The sequence below is a fragment of the Rhincodon typus genome, unplaced genomic scaffold, assembly GCF_021869965.1.
Source record: "Rhincodon typus isolate 14 unplaced genomic scaffold, sRhiTyp1.1 hic_rhity00000051, whole genome shotgun sequence".
Classification (NCBI taxonomy): domain Eukaryota; kingdom Metazoa; phylum Chordata; class Chondrichthyes; order Orectolobiformes; family Rhincodontidae; genus Rhincodon; species Rhincodon typus.
In genome coordinates, this window is record NW_025965689.1 from 233787 (window position 1) to 254464 (window position 20678).

A 20678-nucleotide genomic window follows, 5' to 3' on the forward strand; every position below is an offset into this window, starting at 1 on the left:
ATTCATCAAAACTACAAAATACAGATCCAGTTTCTGAAACTCTCTCCCAACGCTGTGAACTGTCATTTCCCTCTCAATATGGCAACTGTATCTTTTCTTGTGAATAAGGAAACCAAAAAATGGATCACTATTCTCGGTGCAATCTAAACAGCTTCTGATGGAATTGAAGCAAGACTTCACTACTCCTGCACTCAAATCTTCTTTTATTAATGGATTACATTCCATTAACCTTCCTAACAACTTGCACACCAGCACTTTTGCCTTCAATGACCTATTGACAAGGACACCCAAAGACATTTGTAAAGCTACACTTTCAACCTCTCATCATGTTGAAGTTAATCTGCATATCTGTTTCTCCAACAAAAGAGCATGACCTTACCATTTTCCACATATATTCCATCTGCTATGATCTTGCCCAATAACTCAGCCTCTTCAAATCCTCCTGAAAATGTTTGACATTTTCCCACATCATACTTAGTTTTTCATCATCTGCAAATTTGGTAATAATACACTAGTTCTCAAACCATGGATACTTATGGGTTTCAAGCAGCACCTATTCGCCAATGACCTGCTCGCTGATCCTCAGTTTATGTTCCATCAAGGCCACTCAGCTCCTGGATTCACTCTAGCTTTTGTTCAAACATGGAGAAAAGAGCTGAATCACAGAGATGAGGTGAGAATGACTGTGCTTGACATTAAGACTATATCTGATCAAGTTTTGCATTACCGAGCTCCAGAGAAACTGAAGCCAATCAGAGTCAGGAGAGATCTCACTGCTGGTTGTGGTTGTGCTTGTTGCAGTTCAGTCGTCATGGTTCCAGCACATCTCTGCAGGTGTTCCTCAGGGTAGTGTCCTATGCCGAAACATCTTCAGCTGCTTCGTCAATGACCCTCACTCCATCATAAGGTCAGAAGTGGGATATTGGCCAACGATTGCACAACCTACACGTCCATTTGTGATTCCTCAAGCACTGAAGCAAACCACGTCCGAGTTCAACAAGATGTCAACAGTATCCTGGCCTGGGCAGGAAAACAACAAGGTAAATTCAAACCACAGAAATAATTGACACTGTCCATCTCAAATGAGTGACAATCTGACCACGACTCCTTCACTTCAGCATTACTGTATCCTCCACTAACAACATCTTGGGAGTTACCATGAACCACAAATTGAACAGGACTCGCCATACAAATACAGTGGCTGCAAGAGCAGGTCAAAGGCCGCAAATACTGCAGCAAGTAATTTACCTCCTGACTGCCTGAAACCTGTCCACCATCTCCAACATTCATGTCAGAAGTGTTGTGGTATCCCCACGGTCCCCAATTGCTTTTCTCAAACTGGGAGTAAAGGGAGTCATTGATGTTTGTTTCTGGGAATCATTGCGAAAAGCAGCGCATGCGCGATGCTGGCCCTGCCCCCAAAGCTGCCATTGAGGAGCATTCGAGACAACAAGGTGTAGGGCTGGATGAACACAGCAGGCCAAGCAGCATCATAGGAGCAGAGAGGCTGACGTTTCGGGCCTCGACCCTTCATCAGAAAAGGGGGAGGGGAAGGGGGTTTTGAAATAAATAGGGAGAGAGTGGGAGGCAGATAGAAGAGGGATAGAGGAGAGGATAGGTGGAGAGGAAACAAACAGGTCGAAGAGGCGGGAATGGAGCCAGTAAAGGTGAGTGTAGGTAGGGAGTTAGGAAGCGGATAGGTCAGTCCAGGGAGGATGGACAGGTCAAGGGGGCGGGATGAGGTTGGTCGGTAGGAGATGGAGGTGCGGCTTGAGGTGGGAGGAGGGGATAGGTGGGAGGAAGAACAGGTTAGGGAGGCGGAGACGAGCTGGACTGGTTTTGGGATGCGGTAGGGGGAGGGGAGATTTTGAAGCTTGTGAAATCCACATTGATACCATTGGGCTGCAGGGTTCCCAAGCGGAATATGAGTTGCTGTTCCTGCAACCTTCGGGTGGCATCGTTGTGGCACTGCAGGAGGCCCAGGATGGACATGTCGTCTGAGGAATGGGAGGGGGAGTTGAAATGGTTCGCGACTGGGAGGTGCAGTTGTTTGTTGCGAACCGAGCGTAGGTGTTCTGCAAAGCGGATAGGTCCTCCCACCTATCCCCTCCTCCCACCTCAAGCCGCACCTCCATCTCCTACCGACCTACCTCATCCCGCCCCCTTGACCTGTCCGTCCTCCCTGGACTGACCTATCCCCTTCCTAACTCCCTACCTACACTCACCTTTCCTGGCCCCATCCCCGCCTCTTCGACCTGTTTGTTTCTTCTCCACCTATCCTCTCCTCCATCCCTCTTCTTTCCGCCTCCCACTCTCTCCCTATTTATTTCAAAACCCCCTTCCCCTCCCCCTTTTCTGATGAAGGGTCCAGGCCCGAAACGTCAGCCTCTCTGCTCCTATGATGCTGCTTGGCCTGCTGTGTTCATCCAGCCTTGCACCTTGTTGTCTTGCAAATAGTTTTATCTGGTCGAAAACATCATGTCAAGAGATACTGAAGCGATTCATTGATAGTAGGAACTGCAGATGCTGGAGAATCTGAGAGAACAAGGTGTGCCGCTGGATGAACACAGCAGGCCAAGCAGCATCAGAGGAGCAGGATTTTTCTGAAGAAGGGTCTAGGCCCGAAACGTCAGCCTTCCTGCTCCTCTGATGCTGCTTGGCCTGCGGTGTTCATCCAGCTCCACACCTTGTTGCGCTGAATCGCATTGCGGCTACCGGGGTCATTATTTCCCAATTTCTAAATTTATTAGTGTTCCTCCACCAGTATCAGATCTTTCCAATGCAATTACAGGAAGCTGCCGCATGGATACATTCCGTCCAGGCGATTATAGCTCATTAACAATCACAATAATGGAAGGGTAAATATTGTGTTACTGGTCTCTCAGCAATACAAAGGAAATTAAAATTAACTCGGCAGTGGTGAGAATTGAGTTTCTTTCACAGACGCGGTGGGTGGCTCTTAAAAGAGCCTTTGGGTTGTCAGATTTAATCCTGGTATTTTCACTTTTTAGTGGCGCCCCCAGCGGCGGTTTTCTTGGGCAGCAGCACGGCCTGGATATTAGGCAGCACCCCACCCTGAGCGATGGTCACCCCTCCCAGCAGCTTGTTGAGCTCCTCGTCGTTGCGCACGGCCAGCTGGAGGTGCCCGGAGATGATGCGGGTCTTCTTGTTGTCCCAGGCCGCGTTACCGGCCAGCTCGAAGATTTCAGCCGTCAGATACTCGAGCACCGCAGCCAGATAGACCGGCGCTCCGGCACCCACACGCTCAGCATAGTTACCCTTTCTCAGGAGCCTGTGAACACGGCCCACCGGGAACTGCAGGCCAGCCCGGGACGACCGGGACTTCGCCTTGGAGCGAACTTTCCCACCAGCACCCTTTCCTCTCCCAGACATTGCAACAATCTTAGACGCATTTTCACAGAGAATGATGCAACGCGCCCACAATCCGCCCTCTTATACCTTCGGGAGGAATGGGGGTGCGGCCATTGCTGATTGGTCACATTGTTCAGCATAGCCTAATATAGTTTCAATTCCCAATCAGATATCTGCTTCACTCACCAATCCGGAGATGGCCCGGGGCGGAGGCCGGAAAATATCATCAACCGCTTTCTTTCTGATTTGAAAAGCCCGCCAAAATATATAAAACAGTTTTACAAAGAATACGTTCATACTTCAGATAATTTACTTTTAGGATATACCTTCATACTTCACACAATCTCTGTCTCGTTCCCTGGCCGAGTTGAATCTGTCTATTTCTGATCTTGCTGTTTTTATTTCCCTGAACCTTAAGAATAAGCGGAAGCAAAAAGAAAGAACCCGCTGAAAATTGATTTTAATTCACATCGGTACCCGGATATATCAATAAAAGTATCACACCACTATTTCTTTCTGGGTGAGCGTAGTACTGCTTTAAACAATATTTCACAATCACCCTCCCTATTGCACCAGATCAACAATATATTTCCACATTTGCGATGCCAGTACGTTTTCTTTCCGATTTGAAAAGCCCGCCAATATGGACAATACGAGGAAGACGTTTTACAAAGAATAGTGCATAAATGCTTACGATTTAATTTCCTTTCACATTACAAATGCGCACTTCACACAATCTCTCGTTCTCACTCCCGAAGCAACACCGTCTTCAGACAATTTTGTAAAGTGGCCCTCACTTATTGTGCTGGATCAGACTTTCCCGTTGATCTCAGTTCATTTTGAAAGCCTCTCCGCGACAACAGAAAGCCCCACATTCTGCATTCTGAAAAAAAAAAAATCGGACAAATGCACATAGAGATTTGGAAATTTTAACAACCCAGAAATCGCACAGTCATTTTTTTTTCGTTGCCACGGGAGATATTCAGGCTTTCTACCTCACCGGGACAAGTTTGAAAAACCTCCAACATGTACGAAATAGGAAAAAGTTTTACAAAGAGGAATGAATAATTTAATTTTTCTTTGAATTTAATTCACTTTCACATTACAAGTGCACCGTGATATATTTATAAAACCACAAACAACGTTGTTCCGGGTGAACGTGTTAAATCTTTAAACAACAGTTTGAAGTTGCCCTCCCGTCTTGTCCTTGATCAGACTTCAGCCACAGTTTCACACTTGGTATCGCAATCCGGCAGCTATTCTGGCTTTGTCGCCGTTCATTTTGAAAGCCTCTCACCGACAGCTGAAAACCTCATTTACAGCATTCCACAAAAATCAGACCAAGCCTCCATGGAGATTTGAAAATTGAAAAAGAAAGGAGTAAACTGCAAAATCTATTCATGAGACTCGAACAGTTAGTTTAGATCAGTTTGTTTAGTTCCCCCGGGGGTGAAACTCAAGTATCATACCCTACGGGGCACTGTAGCTGCTGCCCTGATCACGGATTAAAGAGGAACTGGAACATATAGAAGTTGCTGAAAAATGACTTTGGCGATACATATCCAGGCAAAGTAAAGAGACTGGGTATGTCCGCAACCGAGAATAAAGGACAGAGAGTCAGGGACCACACGTTAATCTTTAGAACGTTTATAAAAAGAAACACAAAGCTTAGGGACATCAATTATACAGGCCCAAAATCAATTACAAACTTAAAATGGTTCATCTGCTTCAGTGAAATTGTGGGTGGCTCTTAAAAGAGCCGTTGGGTTTTGGTTGTGTTTTTTTTTTCAGCACAACGTGGTGTCTCACTTGGAGCTGGTGTACTTGGTCACCGCCTTTGTACCCTCCGACACGGCGTGCTTGGCCAGCTCCCCGGGCAGCAGCAGCCGCACGGCGGTCTGAATTTCCCGGGAGCTGATGGTGCTGCGCTTGTTGTAATGGGCCAGGCGGGAAGCCTCCCCCGCGATACGCTCGAAAATATCGTTGACGAACGAGTTCATGATGCTCATGGCCTTGGAGGAGATGCCGGTGTCGGGGTGAACCTGCTTCATCACTTTGTAGATGTAGATGGAGTAACTTTCTTTCCTGGATCGTTTCCTTTTCTTGCTGCCTTTGCTTGGCGCCTTCTTGATGATTTTCTTCGCGCCCTTCTTGGAAGTTGGCTGCGCTTTCTTCTCATCAGCCATAGTGACGGTCACTTTCAGACACAGAAAAAAGGATAGGGCTCGGAGCTCGCTTTTTATAGCCTGACGGCGTCAGCAATGCTAATGAAGGATGGGGGAAAGCCTTGTTCCTGATTGGGTAGTTTACAACAATGTCAATACATGACATTTAGTCTCTCTCCGAATGGTGAGTGTGGGACACAACGAGGATCTGTCAGGATCTGCAACGAAATGTGAAACGCAAACCAAAATTTTATACATGGATCAAACTCCGAACTCACTCTAAATTGAACTGATTATTGTCATTTAATGATATTTTAAACACAGTACCTGTGAGATTTTAATTGTGACAATGTGTTTTATTCTGCTCATGACAATCTTTTGTGTGTAAAATATTATTTTGTTTCATCACTATCTGAGATTTCCTTATTACGCTGTGAGCAACATTGTACTGTTAAGACATTCAGGTTTACTGAGGGACACTTTGCCGAATATCTGTCAATTTCTGCAATGTGAAAATGGGAGTGCAGTTATCGGTCTGTCTGTTTATTCAGTGTGAAAGATTATTATTCTCTCACAATCTGGTCCTGTCATACAATCATAGAGAGGTCCAACATGTTAACAGACCCTCGGGTTCACCTCATCCATAGGAACCAGATATCCTAGATTAATCTAGTCCCACTTGCTAGCATTAGGTACATATCCCTCTAAGCCCTTCCTTTTCATTTACTCATCAAGAAGCCTTTTAAATGTTGTAGTTTTATCAGCCTCCGCCACTTCTTATGACATTCAATCCATAAACACACCACGCAGTGTGTGTAAACGTTGCCCCTTCAATTCCTCTTAAAACTTTCCCCCTCACCTTAAACCCATGTCCTGTAGTTTTGGATTCTTCCACCCTGGGGAGAAGATCTTGATTGTTCACCCTATCCATGCACCTCATAATTTTATAAATATCGATGAGGTCACCACTCAGCCTCCGACACACCAAGGAAATATAAAACTGCTGATTCAGGAATAAATAAAGAACTGCCTATTCAGTCTCTCCCCACAGCTCAAACTCTCCAGCCCCGGCAACATCCTTGTAAACCTTTTCTAAACTGTTTCAAGTTCAACAACATCTTTCTTATAGCAAGGAGAGACCAGAATTGAATACAGTGTTCAAAAAGTGGCCTAACCTATGTTTTGTGCAGCCACATGACCTCCCAATCTATACACTCAATGCACTGACCAATCAAACACCTTCCTCACTGCCCTATGTACCTGTAATTCCACTTTGAACGAGCTATGAACCTGCACTCCAAGGCCTCTTGGCTTGGCAACACTTCCCTGGAGCTTACCGTTAAGTGTGCAAGTCCTGCCCTGATTTTCCCTCACAACTTGTCGCACCTCACATTTTTCAAGATTAATCTCCAGCTGCCACTCCCCAGCCCATTGGTCCTTTTGGTCAAGGTCCCATTGTAGTTTGAGGTCACAGGGTCACACAGTAATACAGCATGGACAAAGGCTCTTGAACCCAAACTGGTTCATGCTGACCATGGTGCCCACTCAGTGAGTTCCAATTGCCCACATTTGGTCCATCTCCCTCTAAACTCTTCCCAACCATGTACCTATTCAAATGTTTTATTAGATGTTGCTATTGTACCTGCCTCAACCACTTTCTCTGGCAGCCTATTCCACTTGTGCACCACTCTCTGCATGAAGAAGTTGCCCCTCAGGTTCTTCTTAAATCCTTGTACTCTCACCTGAAACCTATGTCCTCCAGTTTTCAATTGCCCATCCCTGGGCAAAAAACACTAGATGCATTTAGCCTATCTATGCCCCTCATGATTTTATACACCTCAATAAGGTCACAGCTCATTCCCCTACGTTCCAAGAAATAAAGTCCTATTTTGATCAAACTCTCCCCATAACTCAGGCCCACCAGTCCTGCGTAAATCTTCTTTGAACGCTTTCCAGTTGAACTATTTCTTTTCTATAATCGGGCGACCAAAACTGTACACAAAACTCCAAGTGTGGTCGCACCACTGACTTATACAACTGTCAAATAATGTCCCAAGTCCTATACTCAATGCCTCAATCAATGAAGGCTCACACGCCAAATGCCTTTTTCAGGACCTTATCCACCTGTGACGCCGCTTTCAACGAACTACGTACTTGTACTCCTCGGTCCCTCTGTTTCACAACACTCCTCAGGACATTACCATTTACTGTATAAGGCCTACTTTGGTTTGACTTTCCAAGGTGTAACACCTCACACTTATTTGTATTGAAGTGCATTTTTCAATCCTCAGCCCACTTCTCCATCTGATCAAGATCCCTCTAATTTTTGATAACATTCCTCACTATCGATGATACCTTCGAATTTTGCATCATCCGCAAATTTACTAATCATGCCTTGTGCATTCACATCCGGAACATTTATGTTAATAACAAATAACAAAGGTCACAGCACCGACCCTTGTGGCACACCACAAGTCACAGGCCTCCAGTCCAAGAAACAACCTTCAACCATCATCCTCTGCTTCCGACCATCAAGCCAATTTTTAATCCAATTAGCTAGCTTTCCCTGGATCCCATGCAACCTAACATTAGAACATAGAACAATACAGCACAGTACAGGCCCTTCGGCCCACAATATTGTGCCAAACATTTACCCTAATCCTAAGGTCTATCTAACCTGCACCCCCACCTTATACTATCATCCATGTGCCTGTCTAATAGCCGATTAAATGCCCCTAATGAGGCCGACTCCACTACCCTCTCCGGCAATGCATTCCACACCCCGACCACTCTCTGATGTCAGCCCTATATCTACCTCCACTCACTTTAAAACTATGCCCCCTCGTAATAGCTACCTCCACCCCAGGAAAAAGTCTCTGGCTGTCCACTCTATCTATACCTCTGATCATTTTGTATACCTCTATCAAGTCACCTATCAACCTCTGCCGTTCAAAAGAGAAAAGCCTTAGCTGTCTCAACCTTTCCTCATAAGACCTTCCCTCCATTCCAGGCAACATCCCGGTAAATCTCCCCTGCACCTTTTCCAATGCTTCCAAGTCTTTCCTGTAATAGGGCGACCAGAACTGGACACAATGCTCCAGATGTGGCCAAACCAGGATTTTGTATAGCTGGAGCATAACTTCACGCCTCTTGAACTCAATCCCTCCATTAACGAAAGCTACCACACCATACGCCTTCTGAACAACTCTATCCACCTGTGTGGCAGCTTTCAGGGAACTGTGGACATGAACCCCAAGATCCCACTGCTCCTCCACACTGCCAAGAATCTTTCTGTTAACCCTGTATTCTGCTTTCAAGTTTGTCCTTCCAAAATGAATCACCTCACACCATCTGTCACTTCTCACCCCAGCTCTGCACCCAATCAATGTCCCTTTGTAACCTAGAGCAGCCCTCCGCACTATCCACAACACGACCCACCCTCGTATCGTCCACGAACTTACTAAACCACCCTTCCACTCCTTCATCTAAATCATTTACGAAAATCACAAATAGAAGAGGACCCAAAACAGATCCTTATGGTACACCACTCGTAACCGAGCAGCATGTTGAATATTTTCTGTGCACTACCACCCTTTGTCTTCTCAGGGTCAGCCTATTCTGAATCCAATCTGCCACATTTCCCCCTATCCCATGCCTCCTTACCTTCTGCATGAGCTTACCATGGGGAACATTATCAAATGCCTTACTTAAATCCATATGTACCACATCCACTGCTCTACCTTCAACTATGTGTTTGGTCACCTCTTCAAAGAATTCAGTAATGTTTGTGAGGCATGATCTACCCCTCACAAATTCATGCTGACGATCACGAATCAAACTGTGCCTTTCCAAGTGAACATAAATCCTATCTCTCAGAGCCCTTACCAATAACTTGCCCACCACTGACGTAAGACTGACTGGCCTGTAATTTCCGGGGTTATCCTTATTCCCTTTTTTGATCAAGGGAATGACGTTTGCCTCTCTCCAACCTTCTGGCACTATACCCGTGGACAGTGAGGACAAAAAGACCATCGCCAAAGGCCCTGTGATCTCTTCCCTCACTTCCCGTAGAATCCTTGGATAAATTCGGTCAGGCCCGGGGGACTTATCTATCTTCAAGTTCCTCAAAATCCCTAGTACATCTTCCTTACTAACGTCGACCTCCTCTAGCCTACCAGACTGTTTCACACTGTCCTCCTCCACAACCAAATCCCTCTCAGTTGTGAATACTGAAAAAAAGTATTCATTAAGGACCTTTCCTATCTCTTTAGGGTCTGTGCACAAATTCCCTTTACAATCCTCGATCAGCCCTACCCTTTCTCTGGTCATTCCAGCAGTGACCCTTACCTCCCACATCCTGCAAGAGGAGCATGTAACTGCCCTAGCTTTGATTCCCTCTACTCTAGATTTCCAGAAGAATAAAAAAAAGCCTTACCTTAGCCAATGCCCGAATATATTAGTTCCTACCTGGTTCGCGTTCTCTGCAGACACACCCGCTGCTCCAAACAAGAAGGTCGCTGCTGCACGAGGTAAGTTTTTAAAAAGGAAAAGAAAAATCTTACCTTCCCGTCAGCACCCTGGCTCGCATTCCCGCTGCTCCAATCCTTATTACTAGCCTGCCATGCAGGACCTTGTCAAAGGCCTTACTAAAGTCCATATAGACAACATCCACAGCCCTACCCTCATCTATCCATTTGGTTACCTCTTCAAAAAGCTCTAAAAGATTTGTCAGGCATGACTTCCCACGCACAAATGCATGCTGACTATTTCTAATCAGACCTTGACTGTCCAAATGTTGGAAGATCCTGTCCCTGAGTATCCTCTCCAATAACCTGCCCACCACTGATACCAGGCTCACTGGCCTCTAGTTCCCTGCCTTGTCTTTGCTACCTTTCTTAAATAGAACAATATGAGCCACCCTCCAGTCTTCCTGAACTTCACCAGTGGCTACACATGAAGCAAAAATCTCTGCAAGGGCCTCTGCACTTTCTTGCCTAGCCTTCCACAACATCCGAGAATGGTCAGGCACAGGTAATTCATCCACCTGAAGGCTGCAAACACCACCTCTATGGTAATATGTATGCGGTGCAAAATATCTTCACTTCTTTACCTTATTTCCTTGGCATCCATGATTCTATCCTCAGTAAACATGGAGGAGAAATAACCATTAAAATTCCCCATTTCCTGGGGCTCTATACGTAGGCTGCCATGCTGATTTTTAAGGGGACCTATTCTCTCCCTCGCTTCCCTTTTACTCTTAATATAGCTATAGAACTGCTTGGGATTATCTTTAACCTTATCTGCCAGATCCATCTCATACCCTCTTTTTGCTCTTTTGATTTCCCGCTTAAGTATGCTCCTACACTTTTTATTGTTATCCAGGGATTCACTTAAGCCCAATAGCTTAAAAACAATGTATGGCTTCTTTTTTGTTTTCCTGACCAGAGCCTCAATATCCCTCAATAACTCAGCTTCACCTTCTTTTCTCATGTGTGTCAATTTCTGCTGTTCAAATGCATGACGTTATTAGTCTGTACCGTTCAGTTTGTTCTATGTGAATATGTGAGTGCAGTTCTCAATTTATGCCTGTTTCTACTAGGAGAATGCTTGAGACTTGTTACCAGTCCCTACATGTCCATTCTGCTGTATCAACGTAAGAGTGCAGTCATTAATCTGAACCAATCAATTTCTGCTCCGTCAATATCTAGATTTAGTTATTAAACTTGTTGTTTCTGCTGGGCAGATGTGAGTGTAGTTATCACACTGTAGCTGGGAGATTTTGTTCTGTGAATATTTTTGTGCAGTTATCACACTGTACCTGCCAGTTTTAACTTTGTGAAAATGAAAGTGTGGTTCTAAATCTGTAACTGTCAGTTTTTCCTTGGTGAGTTTGTTTGTACATTTATCAGTCTATCCCTGAAATATTCTGGTGTGTGAATGTGTAATTGTAGTTACCATTCTGTCCCTATCAGTCTTTGCTACGTGAATATATGAGTGTTTTTTCCTAATTTATCCCTGTCAGTTTCCTGTCATGTGAAAATGATAACTAATTTGCCAATCTGGTTATGTTTATTTGTGCTCTGTGAATGTTTGGCAGCAGTTATCATTCTGTACCTGTCAGGTTATGCTTGATGAATAAATTTTCAGTCCATCCATGGCAGTTTCTGTTGTAAGAATGTGAGAGTTTAGTTATCACTCTGTTGCTGCCAGGCTCTGCTATGTGAATGTCTGATTGCTTTTATCAGTCTTTCCCTCTCAGTTTCTTTGATGTGCGCATGTGAGTTTGGTTATCAATTTTTACCTGCCATTTTCTGGTATGTGAATGTGAGAGTTTGAATGTCAAACAGGAACTGTCAGCTTCTGCTGTGTCAATATTTGAGCGCAGTTATCAATCTGTTCCCAACAGTTTCTGATATGCAAAGGATGGGAGTGTAGTCATCTATCTGTACCTGCTAGTTTCAGCTATGAAAATACACAAACGCAGTTACCAATCTATGCCTCTCAGTTTCCGCTATGTTAAAATGTGAGTGTAGTTATCCATCTATGCCTGTCAGTTCCTGCTATGTAAATATATAACTGTCATCATCAGTCTTAACTTGTCAGTCTCTGCTATGTGAATGAGAGTTCAGTAATCAATCTATACCTGACAATTTGTTAGGTTTATGTGTGTCAGTTAATATTCTGTGAAACTGGGAGAGTTATCATTAATTTGTTCCTGTCAGTTTCTGTATTGTGAATACGAGAGTGCAGTTATCAATTTTTTCTCAGACAGTCACTGCTATGTGAATGTGAGAGTGTATTTACCAATCTGTCCCTGTCAGATTTTGCGCTGCAAATATGACAGTGTAGTTGTTAGTCAGTACCTGTCATTTTCTGTGACATGAATGTTTGAACAATTATGATTCTCTCCCTGCCAATTTATGCAATGTGAACGTGAGCCCAATATCAATCTGGACCTATCAGTTTTTGTTTTAAGCTCTGTGACTGAGTGTCATTTTCAATCTCTATAGTTTCTGCTATTACAATATTTGAGTTTAGTTATCGATCTAATGGTAGTTTCTGCCAGGTGACTATTTGAGCACAATTATCAATCTGTAACTGACACTTTCTGACATGCAAATATGGAAGTGCAGTTGTCAGCCTGTTCCTGTTGGTATGTGCAATGTAAATAAGGGAGTGTAGTTATCTGTCAAGTTTCTGTCATGTCAACCTGTGAGTGTCATGAATCTGTCCCTGAAAGTTACTGTAATATGAATGTGTGACTGTAGTTATCAACCTGTCTCTGTCATTTTCTGCCGTGGGGAGAAGATGACTGTAGTTATCAACCTGTTCCTGTAAATTTCTGGTATGTGGGAACCTGAGTATATTTATCATTCTCTTCCTGTCAGTTTCTATTCAGTGAATATGTTTCTGAAATGATCAGTCTGTCCATGACACTGTTTTGCTACGTGAGTGTTTAGTTATCAATCTGTATCCGGCAGTTTCAGTTATGAGAGTCTGAAAGAGTAGTTATTAAGGTTTTTAATCCATACAGATCAGGTACTCAAATACTCAAAAGTTTCCTACTATGTCTGTACTCAATATCAACTTCATATATGTTCATTGTAACTATGTAACAGCTTGATCTATTTGAATACTTTGATTGTAACTTTAAAAATGGCCTTGTTTAACGTGCATTCAATACAGTTATTGAGTGCATATTTGTGAAGGAGATTCAATCTATCCCTTTTCAAATGCTGTGAATGACAATAGGCTTTCAAAAATGAACTTTCCTGGAACTGTGCTAGTTTAGAGAGAAAAAAAACATGATACATTTATATTTTGTTGGTGGTGTTTGACCCTTGGATTGAATGTATATCTCCAGAAATTGAACTCAATGCAAGTCTTACTCAATCAGCTCTGTGACCATGGAAAGGACATTCTCCGCTCCGACAGTGCGAACATACCTGCTGTTTGGTAAGAGCAGCTGGTCACACTTGGTGCTGTACCACGGAAATATTACATTATCTTGGCCCATCAAATATTTGTCTGGAAGAAGACAAAAGAGAATTCTCCTATAAATCAACATCCAAGTTTGAAAATATCAATACTGATTAGTGCAAAATTTAGTTAATACTCATGATAATGTCTTGTTTTAAAGCTAGCAATTTGAACAGAGAAGGGTCTAGTTCCATAATTACCCTGAGCTCCTCCTCGTCGCATTCTTTTCTGAGAAATTCTAAAACAATTTACTAAGATACAAAACTAACCAACAACTGTACGGTTCCATGAATGGAATGCTTCCACAGTGCAATACCCAGCTCCCAATGCACTAACTAATGAAGGGAAAAACAACAGGCACTACTTCAAATATTTTACTTGAGCCTCTTAACCCGGCGACTACTATATTTATCCTTTACAGGATTAGCATATTTGTATGAAGTGCTTTCACGATTCAATGCCAATTCGCAACAAACAACGTGAAACAGAAGCTAAACGATTAACTTCCATCAGTGTTCAGAGAATCAAAAGCCAGAACAATGACCCCCAGCAGCTTCTTGCCGCTATGTCTCCCTCAGCAGGCCCACACACAGCCCGAGAAAGGCCTCTCTCTCTCTCTCTCCTCTCCCCTCGACCCCTCGCCCCCTCGCCAAGGCCGCTCATTCCAAGTTCCAGGACCTGTTCCGGCCCCGTTCGGCCTCTTACCAACAGCCCCCGGTTCTCCCTGAACTGAGCCCGAATCAATGCCGGTCTCGGAACCCTGCTCTGTGGCCCAAGCTCACATCTCGACGTGCTGCTGGAAGGAGCCTGCTGTTCCCTCGCTTCCCTGGGCGCTGGTCTCTCCATTGCGGCCTGTTTCAAACAAACCTCTTCCACTGACTAAGTAATTGCTCCTCAATGGCAGCGCTGGGAGAGGGCCTCACGCATGCGCTCCTCCAGTCAGCAGCAAGGAGCTTTGGGGGCAGGGCCAGAATTGCGCATGCGCTGTTTTTTCCCCAATGATTCCCAGAAACAAACGTGAATGGGTCATTCGGAGATAACAAGGTGTAGAGCTGGATGAATACAGCAGGCCAAGCTGCATCATAGGAGCCGGAAGGCTGACGTTTCGGGTCTAGACCCTTCATCAGAAATGACGGAGGGGAAGGGGGTTCTGAAATAAATAAGGAGAGAAGGGGAGGCGGATAGAAGAGATCCCCTGGGGTTTGTCCGGAGGGAGGAGCGTAACTTCTTCAGCGTCGGCATCCTTAGAAGAGGCTCCCGCAATTCCCTTTACTCCCAGTTTGAGCAAAGCGGCTGGGGGCTGTGGGGGAAAGGGCAGAGAACGTTACAAGCTGGAGCATTGGCCTTGATGAAGCTCCAATGGAGCTCATTCCCGGGTCATGTTAATAACTGCCTCCCTCCGGCTCTCTCACAATCTGATGGGGAAGCGGAGAAGCTGACGGCCATTCGGCCCTATTAATGACTCGACCGTTCAATAACATCACGTCTGATCCCATGTTAACTGCAGTATTCGATCCTGCTGTCCTTCGTCTCATATTAACTCTGTCAAAGTAACATACAGAGTGAGGGAATAAATGGCGCATTCTTCCGAAGGCAGAATGTAACTGTTGGTAGGAGTCTTGCGGTGCAGTGGTAGTGTCCCTATTTATGGGTCAGGTGGACCGTCCTAAAGTCATACCCGGACCAGAGGTGTGTAATCGCATCTCTGGAACTCGCTGTACATACTAGTTTGGAGTAGATGACTGATTTTATTCTCAGCATGCTGCAGACAGAAACCTTGTGATGAACGGGGTACCGCAACGAAAGACCCAGCTGTTTTTTGTTTACTTACTCCTGGGACGTGGATGTCGCTGCCTGTCCCAGCATTGGTTGCCCATCGCTAGTGGCTCCACTTGAGAAGGTGATGCTGAGCCGCCTTCTAGAACAGTTGTAGTCCATGTACTGCCCACAACGCCGTAAGCAGGCACTTCCAGGGTCTTGATCCAGCGACAGTGAAGGAAAAGGGATATATTTCTAAGTTCGGATTATGGGTGACTTGGAGGGGAACTTGTCCGATATCAAGGCGGTGTTCCTCCACATCAGCTGCCCAAATCCTTTTAAATTGATGGATTCGTGAGTACGGAAGATGCTCTTTTTTACGGTTTACAAAATTGTCGTTTAACAGGGCTATTCAACACAGTTTTTGATCCGAATAAGAGGTGTACAAATTGAGAAGAAAAAGAGCTTGAAAGAAAAAAAAAGCCCCTGAAGTTGGGGAACAGTTCGAAATCAGGAAAGAAAGGGAAAAATGTTTTGAATACGAAAGAGAAAATTAGGAAAAGAGTAAGCTTGCAGAAGCCATTAAAAAACAACTGTTAATATATTGATAAATATGAAAAAGGAAAATGGAGATAAAACTAGGTTGGTACAAACAAATATACGTCACTTACAATCAAAAAAGAGGGGAATCCATTATGCGGAATTAAGGAAATGGTTATCCAACTGAATACTTACTGTTGTTCTATGTTTACAAATGAGGAAGGAAAAAACACGCCAGGAATGTTAGGGAAAACGGAGTTTAGTGAGAGGGAGCAACTGAATCAAATCAGTATTATTCAGGAAATAATGTTGTGAAGATTGATAGGATTGAAAGCTGGGAAATACCAGAGACTGATAATTTATGTCCCAGAGCACTCAACACAGTAGCCTTAGAAATGGTGGATGTATTGCTGGTCATGTTCCAAACCTCTATACGCGCTACAATAAATTCCAAAGATTAGATGGTAGCTAATGTAAGCAATCTATTTGAAAAGGAAAGTAGAGAAAAAACTTGGAATTTTAGACCAGACAACCTGCAGGAAAAGAAATAATTTTATTGCAGATAATTTGGATAAAAAGTCAGGATCAGACAGAGACAGTATGGATTTGAAAGTCCTGTTCCTCTGCTGTACTGTTCTATGTTCCAAACCTGACAACTCTACTGGAGTAAAGCAGAGGTGTTAATTTTAATTTATAAAAGATTTTTTAACAAAATCCCACATCAGATATTATCATGTTAAAATTGAGAAAATGGGATTGGTGCAGAGCTTTGAGAATGACTTAAAAAAACACGGTTGGATAAGAGGAAACACATATAGGGAATGATTTGATCTTTTTCTCAATGACAAGCAGTGACTAGGGGTCATGGCAAGAATCAGTTTTAGGATCAAAGCTCTTCACAATGTACTCACACTGATTTAAATGAGGGAACTGAATGTACTATCTGCAGATATACTGTTGACACAAAATTGGGTCGGATGGTCAGCTCTGAAAGAGGATGCAGTGATTGTGAAGAAGTCGAATCGTGCATCTCAGACACTATATCATGTGGATAAATGTAAGGTAGCAAAATAAAAGGAAGGCAGTTCATTTTTTGAATGCCGATTAATGTAAACAGTATAATTTGCAATGAGTCGTGGGTGTCCTCATACACCTTTCACTGAACTAAGCATGCAGGTGCAGCAGGCATTGAGGAAGGCAACTGGTATGTTGGCCTTCATGGAGAGAGAATTTGAGTACTGGAGAAAGGATGAATTGCCACGATTTAACAGGGTATGTGTGAGACAACATCTGGAATACTGACCTCTTTATCTGAGGAAGGATGGTGTTACTATAAAGGCAGTTTTAATGTGCATATTGTTGTGATGGAAGGAGAAATTGAATTGTTTGTGAATATATGTGCTTAAATTCAGAAGAATGAAGGATTCTCTTAGAAAGCTATAAGACACCGGCAGACCTAGACAATATAAATGCAGGAAGAATGTTCCTGATGGTAGGAGTCATATTTTTAGGAGATAGATAGGCCATTTAGGGTCAGAAAGTGAGAGTTTTCTTCATTCAGAGAGTGGTGTGCCTGTGGAATTCTCTGCCACAGAAATTAGCCATGTCCAACGCATTGTATGATTTCAAAAAGGAGTTGGGTGAGGCACTTGTGGCCAAAGGGAATCAAGGTGTAATTGGTTTAATGTCAAGAGACAGAGAGTGACGATGAAGGGTTGCTTTTTGGACTGGAGACCTGTCACCAGTGATTTTCCACAGGAGTGATACTGGGTCCTCTTTTGTTTGTCATTATTTCAATGATTTGAATGAGAATATAGAAGGCATGGTAAAAATGTTTCTGGATGATGGCAAAGTTGGTAGCACAGCAGTAAGTGGAGATGGTTTCCTAAGATTACAAATGGATCTTGATCAAATACCTCAATGGGCTGCAAAATGGCAGATGGAGTTAATCTGGATGAATGCAGGGCTTTGCATTTTGGTGCAACATACAAGGGTAGGCCTTGTACAATTAATGATAGGGCCTTGGGTAGTGTTGTAGAACAGAGGGACCTAGCATTCTATGAAGTCTGCATCACATCTCAACAGGGTGGTTAAGAAGTCATGCTTGCCTTCATTTCACAGTCCTTTGAGTTTGGGAGGTGGGAAATCACTTTGAGGTTGAAGGGACATTGGTGAGGGCACTTCTGGAATACTGTGACCAGTGCTTGTTGCACTGTCAGAGGAAAGATATTATTAAGCTGGAGAGGGTTCGGAAGAGATTCACCAGTATTTTGCCATGTGTGTAAGGTTTGAGTTATAAAGAAAGGATGGATAGGCTGGGACTTTTTTTTTCACTGGAGCATAGAATGTTGAGAGGTCACCTTATAGAAGTTTATAAAATAATGAGGGGGATGAGACAGAGTTGACGGTAGTTGTCTTTTGCCTGGGATGGGGGCAATGGAAGACCACGGTGGACATTCTTAATGTGACAGGAAAGAGAATAAAAAAGAAGGACGCGAGGGGCATTTTTTTTTTACAGAGAGCATGGACGCATGTGGAATGAACTTCCGGACGAAATTGTTTTTTTTGCTGGCTACAATTACAATATTAAAACGACATTTGGATAAGTATATAATTATGACAATTTTGAATGGAAATAGGCCAGGAGCAGGTAGGTGGAACTAGTTTAGTTTGGCATTATATTCGGCATGTACGAGTTGGACTGAAGTGTTTGTATCCTTGCTGTATGACTCCATATGAGAGAAAAAAAACTGACACAGGCTATTGAATTGGATGATCTGCCATTTTCATGATGAGTGGGAGGAGAGGTTTCATGGGCCGTTTGGTTAGGTCCAGTTGTTGTTATCTATATTTCTATGTCTGTTGATTCCCAGAACCGATGTTGAGTATTGTCACCGGAATGAAAAATAGTGATCTGGGCGATCAATATAACTTCAAACCATTTGATTGGCTCTTGCTGCTGAATCTGCAGAAGAGCGAATCTCCGGCGCAGAAGCCTCAGAGAGTTTAACAGTTACTGAGGAGAAAAACTACAACTAACTCCCTGGATATCGGAGCAAAGGCTGAGAGGAGGAGAAAATGTATCCTTTCACATTTACATTTGGTGATATTTCTCGCCTGTGATTGTGTGGCTGTGAATATTGTGTCAAAGAGACTTTAGGAGAAGGGCGGGCGGGTTAGTCTAATGTAATTGTGTTTGTGCGTTCTTTCGTAACGTGGGATCTACGAGTCCCTCTTGCTCAAATCAATAAGATTTTCAATTCAGATTATCCCCCTGCTCCCCCACTAAACTCCAAAGGTAGAATTCAAGTCAATGTATTTGTTGATATTAAGATTTCAGTCTAAAAGTGACGATAATGTCAGCTCTCAGCTCAGAGAGCGCGATCAGTGCAGCAGCAAAATGCGTTTAACTCGACAACGGAGCCGTCAATTCGAGACAAAACGTTTTGGCCGCAAACCTTCCCGTGTCAGAGTCAGGAACGATCGAGCCTGGCTATCTGAAGATGCGGAATTGCAGAGGAATTGGAGAGTTTTGGCCGATAGAGAAACACAGAGAGGCAGCAGGAGCAGGGAGTTGAGGTCAGGTTGTCTCCGCGCCGTCCGCTCGCTGCCTTTAAGTTGCTCAGTGCCGCCACCAGCAGCTTCATTGCTGATCCAGTTCAGTCTGACAGAGAGAGATTCAGCGCAGAGTTCTCGACATGAGCGACAGTGCAGCCGCCGAAACGGCTCCTCCAGCTTCCGCCAGCACCAAACCCAAGATTCCCAAGAAGAAGAAGGCAGCGCCTCCCAGGAAAAAACCAGCCGGTCCCGGGTTGGGCGAGCGGATTGTGAAGATTGTCGGGGAGAGCAGCGATCGGAAGGGGACGTCTCTGGCCGCTGTAAAGAAGGCACTGCAAAGAAGCGGGGTCAATGTGGAGAAGCAAAATGCACAGATCAGGATGGCTATCAAGAGGTGTCTGGCGAAAGGCTCCCTGGTTCTGGTCAAGGGCCAAGGCATCTCCGGCTCCTTCAAACTCCCTAAGAATCCAGTCAAGGCAAAAGTGGGAAAGAAGGCGAAACCAGCAGCAGCCGCCAAGAAACCAGCCGTGAAGAAAACAACGGCCAAGAAGGTGACAGCGAAGAAATCCCCAGCCAAGAAAGCAACAGGCAAGAAAGCGGCCGTCAAGAAGGCAGCAACGCCAAAGAAAGCGGTGAAGAAAGCAGCGCCTAAGAAAAAGACTCCCGTGAAGAAGGTGAAAAAGACCAAGAGCCCCAAGGCCGCAAAACCGGTCCCGAAATCGCGTAAACCGAAGGCCAAGCCCAAAGCGAAAGTGACCAAGAAAGCAGCAAAGAAATGAAGCAGTCTGTGCAACATGTAACCTTCTGAATCCAAAGGCTCTTCTCAGAGCCACCCACATCTCTCAGGAAAGAGCTGAGCCCGGATCAAATGATCCCTGTCCTAGCTCCGAGTGCAGGGATAAATTACATATTAATTTATGTGAATAACTCGTCCCCATTTCTCTACCGGATTTACACCCAGCACCCCCCCAACACTCGTAACACTGGCCCTGAAACCCTGCTTCGCAACACAATTCCCAAACAATGATTTTCTCTTTCAGCTGAAGGAATAGAAACTGACATTGAAATGGAAGCAACCGTGTTGACTTGTTGAGAAAGGCCGGGAAATGGTCATTTAATTGTATCACAAGTACTTTTAAAAGCTCCTGTTTTTATTATCTTTGACCATGAAGCTCGAGTCTGCAGATTTTCTGCTGATCGTTGTGTTCACTGCTCTTGTGGAGAAAAGGTTTAGTTCCAGATCCAGTTGGGGGCGGGAGTTAGCTGGAGGCGGAGCTGGATATTTCTCTGCTGTCACTTTTTAAC

At 44.2% G+C, this 20678-nt stretch overlaps 4 protein-coding genes and 1 pseudogene across 6 annotated transcripts in view; 3 read left to right on the forward strand and 2 right to left on the reverse strand.

The window, feature by feature from the left end:
* LOC109929682 (histone H2B 7-like) overlaps nucleotides 1-20678 on the forward strand; it is an 823479-nt gene that overhangs the window by 158014 nt on the left and 644787 nt on the right. The window lies entirely within an intron of this gene.
* Nucleotides 1-20678, forward strand: part of LOC125488138 (histone H2B 7-like) — an 844706-nt gene that overhangs the window by 158002 nt on the left and 666026 nt on the right. The gene's annotated exons all lie outside the window — the stretch shown is intronic.
* LOC125488139 lies at nucleotides 2720-3512 on the reverse strand (annotated as a pseudogene).
* LOC125488136 (histone H2B 7-like) lies at nucleotides 4441-14423 on the reverse strand. Of its 3 annotated transcripts, none has more exons than XM_048621035.1 (3): nucleotides 14300-14423; nucleotides 13484-13565; nucleotides 4441-5755 (listed from the first exon to the last, which is right to left on the reverse strand). In XM_048621035.1, exon 3 carries the CDS (start codon nucleotides 5556-5558, stop codon nucleotides 5178-5180), a length of 381 nt encoding a protein of 126 aa, XP_048476992.1. In that variant the 5' UTR covers nucleotides 5559-5755; nucleotides 13484-13565; nucleotides 14300-14423; the 3' UTR covers nucleotides 4441-5177. The 3 variants fall into 3 exon arrangements, with proteins under 3 accessions (XP_048476992.1, XP_048476990.1, XP_048476991.1); XM_048621033.1 differs by having other exon boundaries at nucleotides 14223-14422; XM_048621034.1 differs by lacking the exons at nucleotides 13484-13565; nucleotides 14300-14423 and adding an exon at nucleotides 10005-10048.
* On the forward strand, nucleotides 19481-20374 carry LOC109926794 (histone H1-like). The gene has a single exon (XM_020526659.2). It carries the CDS (start codon nucleotides 19514-19516, stop codon nucleotides 20150-20152), a length of 639 nt encoding a protein of 212 aa, XP_020382248.2. The 5' UTR covers nucleotides 19481-19513; the 3' UTR covers nucleotides 20153-20374.